Consider the following 9,625-nt stretch of genomic DNA (forward strand, 5'->3'; position numbering starts at 1 on the left):
TCTAGAACCCTCACCTTTCAGCCCATAATAACATATTGCTCAGTACTCATGCAAATGATACAGCTGTACAATATTTAATTTGTTGTACCTGTGATCTACCCTGGTGGAATTGGTTACCGCACTGTGTCATTTAGAGCAGACTCAGTAGTAACTCATGGTAGCTTTATTACCACCACTGTTCCTTAGCCTTACCCCATCACTATTGAATCCTGTAAAAGATGCGTTATTTTGCAGAAGAAGCACAAAATAGAGCCGGTGCTGTACATGACTGAATGGTTCATGTGTCTCTTCTCACGGACGCTGCCATGGCCATCCGTCCTCAGGGTCTGGGACATGTTCTTCTGTGAAGGTGAGTTTTCAGATTTGAACACTCTTACCCTTGGCTGTACTCCTGTGACCTCCTTACTTATAATGAAGGTGGCATGTAGTTCCCAGCTTCTCCCAATTAGCTATACCAGGTGCACAGAACATAAAATGTATGATAATATTGTAATGTACCGATTATGTATCAAATGTTGTACTGTAGTATTGTAGAATATCAGTTGTATATGAAGTGTTGCAATATTATAGAACTCCTTCCATGCTTCTAGCAAAGACTCCATCCAGCTTACTCGCTTTCCCATACCTCTGATTTATAATTGTCTGCAGGTGTGAAGGTGTTGTTCCGTGTGGGTCTGGTGCTGCTCAAGTATGGTCTGCGTCCCCAGGTGGCAAAACGTTGCCCAGGCATGTACGAGACACTCCAGGCCCTCCGCAATATTGAGCACGGTGTCATGACTGAGCGTTTCCTCATGTTCCAGGTACCATACAGGCCAATCTTGATATATATATATATATATATATAAACACTCATAATCCTTTCAGTGTTATAATGTGCAGTGAATCCTCATATTGTGTGGTTTGATGTATCCATGTACTGTAATTTAACATACAAATGGAGTTCACATAAAAAGAGGCTGGAAAACTTTTTAATATTATTTTCTGATGGGGGAAAAGAATTTCCAGAATTTTCCCCAACGCCCTAATTTTGGCCCACTTTTTAAGTATATAACTGATACACATTGCAATACCAGAATGATTAAAGATTTACTGATCATCGGGGGACATAATAATGTTAAGTGGCAAATAAATTGTATTTTTTATTGCTACTGTATGTTGGTTGATTCTATGCATAAAACTTTGCAAACCAACCATTACCAGCACTGAAAGGCACAAGGTTCTCAGTTTTCATGATGTTGGCTGCTTTTCCATATCCATCCATCCATCATCCAATCCTAAGATGCCCCATGAGGAGCATAGCGGCCCAGAGCTGGGCAAATTGGTCCTGACATTTAAGATGAGAGTGACCAGCCTCACTCATCCCTGAGTGGCATTACGTAAGCAGTAAACCCAACCACCCCTTGGATATAAGCTTTCACCGGCTCAATCTGATTGGAGCACCGTAATTACCCACTAAACCACCAGGTGCCAAAACTTGGTTATATGGTTACCACCCAGCATAGTAAATGGTTTCCTGGTGTACAGGAAACCATTTGGCTTGTCACTCAGTGTTGAGTCACCCACAAGCAGAAGGAAGAGGAAAGAATGAAGAAAAGAAGAACAGAAGAGAGAGTGTAAAGTCACCCGTAGGCAGGACGAAGAAAGAATGAAGGAAAGAAAGACAGAAGAGGATGGAAGGAAAGAAGGATGGAGGAGAGGAAAGGGCAGACACCCGAGAGCAGCACTACATCAAGTGAGTGGATGGTGAGTGCCCCCACCTACCATCCATATATTTTTATTCTCCACAAGTTATCAGTGCAGATCACTACCTGGATTTACTGTATATTTTTCCTTTCCATCTGTCAGTCTGTCTATTGCGAAATGGCTGAATCTCATAAAGGATGCCCACAAACAACTCATCTCAATGAAACCTTTTCCTTTGCCAGCATGCTGCCCTCTCTCCTACTCTCACCCACTCTCTCATATAGCTCTACACCCCGTGTTTTACGTCGTGTAAATTGAATTCATGCTGATGAGAGGCCACTTTATTTATTTGATTTATTTTCACAAAACTTTCCATGCATCCAGAGTGTGGTCAGGTCATGAAAGACATTTTCCCTCACAGATGCAGCGGCTGGACCTGACGGAAGACGACTTGCAGCGGGAGCACCAGCTACAGCTCAAGAAGCGACGGCAGGCAGCCAAGGAAGCAGCCAAGGAGAAGGCGGCCAAGGACAAGGCGGGGACAGCCAATGGGAGATAAAAGTTCCTACCCAGCCTGCCCAGCCCAAGTTGTATGTACAAAATGATCCAGCTCTAGGGAAGTGGTTGCTGCTGTTAGATTCCAGCCACTCAGGACCAAAAACCCAGAGCTGGTGGAATATTTGAGTATATTTGAGGCAGTGGAATATTTGAGTCAGTAGAATATTTGAGTTGGTGAAATATTCAAGTCGGTGGAATATTCATTGTGGCTGAATAAGAGTCAGTCAGATATGTGGATTTGTTGCATATTTTAGCGAGTTGAATATTGAAGTTGGTTGAATATTCTTACTGAATAATTATCAGAGGTGATTGAAAATTGAGTTGGTTGCTTTTTCTGTAGCTGGACTATTTTTCTATAATTCTGCACATAGTTTGAAGCTCAGTCTGAGCCACAAGTGCATGTTGTGAATACTGACTCTCACTCTTTAAGTGGTAACACAAAAAAGTACAGTATTTTCCTACAGATTGTTTAATCAGGAGAGGAACAGAAAAGAAACTCCCCATGTACAGGCAGTACCAGTATAAGTTTTTTTTTTTTTCTTTTCTTTTCTTTTTTTTTTTTTTTACAATGCAGTCCTCAGTTAAAGAAAAATGGTCTGTTAAAGTTTCACTGCTACTAACGATGTTAATTTTTCAGTCCTCTCATTTTATGGTAGTTGTAGCCCCAGGCTCATCTGAAAATGTGAACCCAGTGGATTGCAGGTTGAAGTTCCCTTTATCTTGCAGTCTACCATCCTCTTTTTTTAGGGACTAGGGAGGAAGCTGAGGGATGTTCTTATAACTGGGCAGTGAAACTACATGGCTGTATGGTGCCACCACATAAAGCATCCTTATCCAGCACCATGTATAGTAGCAATAATTGTAAGTAAAAAGTTGGAATATTTTATAAGTCATCCCATACTTATAATGAGAACTGCCTGTACTCTTTCTCTCAAGTCAGTTTTGTCACACCAAAGGTATTTTTCTACGTCCCTGCTGGGTGCTGATAACCCACCTGACATTTATAAATTATCTTGTAAGTAATCTCGCTGGTTGCCTCTAATAATGGCACCACACAGTCACATTATCCATATCTTATAGAGTGCAGTAAGCCCTCCATTAGCATAACTTCAAACACTGTGAACCTTTGTACAGTAAGAGAGTAGCCAATTTTATTACAGGCTGGAACATTCTCAGGAGCACAGTGAACCCTAAGCTTATGTTCCCCCAGTGTGGACATGTTTTGGTGCAGCTTCCACATGTGCGAGTGTTTGTAAGGGCACAGAAACATTCACCTGACATGCGAGTGACAAGGGGATGAGACACATGGTTCCATCCAAGGTTTTCAAAGTCTGTTAGTGTAGCAGCTTCAGCCTGCAGTGCAGTAACATATTTTTCACTCTTGTAATTTTCAGTTTTATTCAGGTTTGGAGAGTTTTTTCAAACTAGATAGGTCACATACAGCCTTCATTTACCTTTGTATTGAAGTAAATCTTCCCCAAAGATTATTGAAATCAACTGGAGGTAGTAAGAATATATCAGTAAAACATGTCACATGATTGGTGGGGTTAATTCTGTGTTTCAGTTTCTTTTGTCATTCACATGTTTGAAGGAAGAGTATCTGAGCCTTTAAAAAAAGTTGTGCTAAGTGAGGGTTTACTGTCACTGGCTCACAACTCTGACCTTGCTCACTCAGGCCTCATCACTTTTTGCATGCCTTCTAGCTTTTATGTTTTGAGGTTAACCTTACTAAAATGGAGCTTCATAGGTAATGAGGAAAATGTCTCTATCACACATTTTTGAGTGAGAAAATACAAAGGCAATGGATTATGGTATCTTGTGAAGTTTATTGATGGAAAGTGTTGCTAAAGTGGAGTGTCTTAAGTCTCAAAGAAAAGAATATATCAAACATATCTGAGAAGATACACAAATGATGGATTGTGTGAGGTTTATAGTCATGGTAAAATAGAATATCATGGGTCTTGAGGAATTGTCCATATCAAATGTGTTAGTGAGAAAACAGGAAAGTGATGGATTATTATATGAAGTTTAGTGACTGACAGTCAAGCCTAAGTGGAGTTTTATAGGTACTGAGGAAATGTCTATATCAAAACCACTTGAGTAAGAAAATGTATAGTTGATGGATAATCATGAAATGTAGCGCAGCATCAAACCACATTTGTACAGCTGAGAGGCCTGTTTCAGTTTCCTCATAAACCTGCAGTGACTATGCCAGCTTATCCCTGTCAGTATGGTGATGTCTTTTGTGTGTATTTTTGCTACTGCTTCATGAGTTAATGCAGCTTAGGAGAGTCCCATAGTAGTGCAAAGGTTAATGAAGACAATACTGTATCTAATCTTTCAGCTCAAAAAGTCTCTCCGAAGCTGAATAGAACTGTCACCAGATTGCAGAGAGTACTGCACTTCAAACGTGTCTTCAACTGAATGGAATTAGCAGGAGATTGCATAAAGGACATCATCATGTGGAAGGGTTATTAATATTGTGCTTGATGAATACAAGCTTCATTCCATGTCCTTATACAGCAGTGGGCCAATTGCCACACTAGCACTGCACTGAGGAGCAAGTGTGTGCCTGTAATGCATCTTGTGGAGCATTTTGCTCTTGGGAATTATTTTGAAATGTGGTCAGAACAGTAACATTATTATAATCATATTTATCATTGTCATTATCATAGTCATAATCATCTTCATATCCTGACGTAAGTTTCCATCATCATTAAGGGATGGATTGGGTCTGCAGCATGAAAAAAATAGAATAAATAAATAAAAAATAAGAACAGGAGAAGATATGAAAGTGGGAACATACACCATACATTAATTCACCCACCAGTCAGGCCTTGGAAGTTAGTTGTCAGCTCCATCTCACAGTGTGTACCATTTGCCTCATCACATCACACCAGGAAGAGATGCTTTGGAGTAGAAAACAGTAGTTTATCCATACATCCCTTCACTCATCTTCAGCTTGTATTGGACGTTTTCATCCCTGTCGTGCAACTTATATCATTAGCCTCCTGTCACAGCAGGAAGAGGATGCTGTTGAGTGGAGTGTTGTTAGTTTTGTTTCCTTTTTTTCCAAGCATTCCATTGTTGGTTTGTGCTTGTTGGTGTTTCAGATTTCACATGGACCATTGAGATGTTTGCTGGAGAAGCAATTGCTCTGTGTCAAAATGAGAAAACGTCCTACATTTCAAACCATAAGCCCGAGGACATCTTTAGTATTTTAATCTTTCACCCACTATATGATTTATTCAACTTAGGGAAAGTAGATCTGATAGTGAATGGGTCAGTGATAGCTACTAACCCCATCACATAGAGAGGCCTCCCCCTAAACAGAATAAAATAGTCTAACATTAACACTATGAAAATGAAAAAGCTGTAAGACTGAAAGAGTTGAGCATTGTTAATCTGAAGAGATATCCACAGTTAGGTTCTGCAGTACAAGTACAGGGAAGGTTATGTGTAAAGGAGGGGTAAACCTGGTTGTCAAAATATCTGCGGTGTTATTATGTTTTTGGATCACTTGATGATATTTTCTTGTATATGACTTGTAAAGTGATGAGTGTGAGGAAACAGTGAACAATTATTATATTAAACAGAATGGTTAGCAGTGTGGATGAAAATTTTTACCACTACCCTTACAGTCCGAGAGGTCTTTCTTATGCTGTATTAAATCATTTGGTGGTAACTCTAGTAAGATTGAGGAGACATCATTTTATTGAAGGAGTTAACTGTGCAGTATGTAATTACATGTGACATTAGCCAGTATCCCAGGTCATATGATGGTAATAATACAGATGTACAATGATTTTCTGAAAACTCCACATCAAAAGGTGTTGCAAAAAGACTAAACATTATGGAAATAATGCAATAAAATGTCCCATCCCTCTGAAAATTAGTGAGAGCAATGTGTGGGGCCAGCCTACACACAGCCTCCTGTACGCACACATAAACACATTCGCACACACACAGCTGCAGGAAGGACCAGTGCCTCTCTAAAGCCGGATAGTTTTAAGGTGATAGGGGTAGTATATATATATATATATATATATACACACATACAGTATATATTTTGTGGTCCTACACTGATCAGAGTTGTATTATAAAGATTGCATGTGTGGATGTTGATTTATCTCACTATATATAAGTGTGTTTGATTGCTGGGTTCATGTCTAAATCATTGTAATGTAATATCCATTGCATTCTTGTGTTGTCCTTGGTCCACCTCTCCTTTCATTGATGGTCTATCTCCACCTCCTTCAAACCACCTCACTTGTGTGAAGTTGATATATCTCAGTGCTGTACATGCTTTCATTTTGGTCTGCTTAAATCGTCCGTATACCAGTATCGTAATATCTGATGGTCTTCGGTCTTGTTGTTTATCAACCTCTCTTCTTCCAGTCGCCCTACTTTTATATAATGCTAATTTATTTTAATAAACAGGTTTTTTATTGTCAGTGTGTTGGAATATTGGAGTGAACCCCAGGTTCGTCATAATAACCATGCTCTTCTGCCATGTCTTTTCACTTAAGTTCTAAATTCATGGCTGATTCTTCCAACCACCTTTGTCTTATATGGCCACATTTTTTTTTTTTTTCTCCCCCCAATTTATGGCTTGTGGTGTAGGTTTATAATAGCAAGTCTGTATTTCTTTTCTTAACATGATTTACCAGTAAACAAAAGGTGGTGAACAATGCCATTAGATAAGGTTATTTGGGACCAGGGATGAGTAAGGCTGGTCACCCTCATCTTAAATGTCAAGGCCAACTGCCTAGCCTCGGGCTCCTACGCTCCTCATGGGGCAATGTAGGATTGGATGATGGATGGATGGATGGAATAATTATATTTAATACACCAACACAAAACAGTACATTAACATATTATTAGTACAGTAAACCCTCATTGTAGTGGATGTAACTATTTAAGACTTTGCTTTTTTATGTTGCATCAAGTTGCAGTTACTCCACAACATCCTAACTCAACCGTAACTGACAGTCAAGTCTCCATCATCACTTACCCTTTTCTTCATTCTCATATACTAATCTCTTCACATTTTATATATATATATATATATATATATATATATATATATATATAAACACACACACACACACACACACACACACACACACACACACACACACACACACACACAGAATCCCTTTCTTGCATCTGCCCGTTACTCTTCAGTACCTGATGAATCATTGGAATATTAATTTCTGAGGTCCTCTTTCATCTCCTTGTAGGTTTGTAGTTGTCTCTATGCAGTATATCTGTGAAACTTGATGAACCTATTTTTCATGATGCACCATTTGTTAGTTTGGCACATGTGAGGTTGTTTGATTCTTCTCATAAATAATGTTACATTGCACCGCCAACAATATTTTTTTTTCCCCACACTGACTTTTCAGAGTAAATGGTTAACAGAAATACAGCAAGTTGGAGCAAATAGTTATTCCAACGTCTTGAGTGGTTATCAAGAATAATATCCATTTACAGAATGTACAGAGAACAGTAGTCCCTTTACATTTGAACATGAGTCAGTCAGAGTGAGGTATCCAGTGTAATATTCTCTCTCATTATTATGACTGGTAGCTGCCATCCTTCCAAAGTGCGGAATGCAGGTCATGGCAAAGGACTCGTGTTCTTAACTGTATTTCATTCACACATTGTACATCTCCCTGTCAGTACAATCTTCTCACAGAGTATGTCTCCCTCAGGAGTACTTCTTTTCCTCTTAATTACATCTTCAAGAGTGTACATTTTAACAGAGTATGCCCTTCTTACAAAATATCTCTCACATAGCATATCCCTCTCATAGTACTGAACATTTCACACGGAGTACATCTTCCTTGTGATTACTTTATTTCCAGTCTGTCAAATCTTAAAAATTGTACTTTTCGACACATTATGTTCCTCTCATAGTACATATTTTCCATAGTATATCTCTCTCACAGTACATTTTCACATTCAGCATATCTTCATTGAGAGTACCATGCTTCTCTTCCAGTCAGTCACAATCTTGGAGAATACATACCCATCACTACAGTTTATCCTTATCCTTGTCACAGTACATCTTTTGCATAGCACATACCTCTCGCAGCACTCATTTGCACAGAGCACATCTTCCATAAGAGCACTGTACATCTTTTCAGTCCTTACCATCTTAAATAGTTACATTTTCACACAGGAGACACCATTAACCTTCATTCATTTTTGCACATCTTTGTATTGGCTGGTTCACATACTGTACAGTATTTGCTGTCAGTATCCACAATCATTTGCTCCTATGTATAGTTTTAGTACACTTATATTCCTTGTGTTAAAGTAGTTTAGTCATACTGTGGCTCACTCACACATTATTTTTGTGATTATATAGATATGAATCTCGTGTGCACCCCTCACACCATTCCTGTTTTCTGAAGGCAGTGTCACACGAGTGTGTTTTCTACTAATTTTTTCTGGGCAACATGATCTTGCCTGTTTGTTGCTTCAAAGATCCATGTGACAGCACATCTTTATCTCATGAATCTTGGTGACATCCTTTTAGTTTATTTTTGCTGCTACCAGATTGTTTATTCAGCTTAGAAAAAGTCTGTCTTATTGAAGAGGTTTATTAAGGCTAGATGTAATCCTTCCCATTAAAAAAGTCTGTCTTGAGTTGGGGTCTATTAAGGCCATATTTACTCCTTCTCATTCAGAAAGTCTATCCTGAGTTGGGGTTTATTGAGGCCGCATTTAATCCTTCCATTCGAAAAGTCTATCCTGAGTTGAACAGAATTGTCATTAGATGGCAAGAATAAGAGAAAAATTCTGTGGGCTTACTATGTTCTAAGTTACCCTAAAGAATGTCAGCAAGATAGAATTGCTAGGGAAAATTGGCAGGAGATCTTATCTTGTGACACTGCCTTGATCTGCATCCCCTCTACCTTGCTCTAGTGCCATCAGTGTATGAAGGTCTCAGTATTTCAGTTGTGCAGATTAGATGCTTCCAATATTCCCCTTACCTACTGTGTGTCTTGTCATTGTGGTGTTATGTTGAGAGAGTGGTGTGTGTTCATGCTGATGTCCCTCAGTCCAGTAGCTGTACAGTATTGCAGCTAAGCTACAGTATGCTTTGGGCATTCTTGAATTTGTTTTGCCTGTAATTAGGTGAACTCTGAGATTAGAAGGGATTCAGGAATTAGTCTTAAGATGATCATAGAACTGCAGCTCTGCAGTTGTTAACATGAAGGCACTGTGTCTATTTTTTGTGCCACAAATGTGGTGCTTTGGTGTCATCAAAATGGGAAGCCATTATTCTCTGTAAGAGAGCACCAGATTGTTTAATGAAGGTAAAAAATTGTACAGATGTAAAATAAACCTTCAAATGGTAAGGCCGGAAAGA

The 9,625-nt window shown here is 39.1% G+C and overlaps 1 protein-coding gene across 1 annotated transcript in view; it reads left to right on the plus strand.

Annotated features, from left to right (window-relative positions):
- Nucleotides 1–2,321, plus strand: part of LOC145407027 (TBC1 domain family member 10A-like) — a 50,976-nt gene extending 48,655 nt beyond the window's left edge. Inside the window, exons 7-9 of the mRNA XM_080278046.1 lie at nucleotides 235–349; nucleotides 649–800; nucleotides 2,105–2,321. Of these exons, the coding sequence (XP_080134172.1) occupies nucleotides 235–349; nucleotides 649–800; nucleotides 2,105–2,242 (405 nt within the window). The 3' untranslated portion in view covers nucleotides 2,243–2,321. The remainder of the gene's footprint in view (nucleotides 1–234; nucleotides 350–648; nucleotides 801–2,104) is intronic.
- The last annotated feature ends 7,304 nt before the right edge of the window (nucleotides 2,322–9,625 follow it).

This window comes from Coenobita brevimanus, chromosome 72 (assembly GCF_032717465.1).
Source record: "Coenobita brevimanus isolate Jiangsu-jjx chromosome 72, ASM3271746v2, whole genome shotgun sequence".
In the NCBI taxonomy this organism is placed as follows: Eukaryota; Metazoa; Arthropoda; class Malacostraca; order Decapoda; family Coenobitidae; genus Coenobita; species Coenobita brevimanus.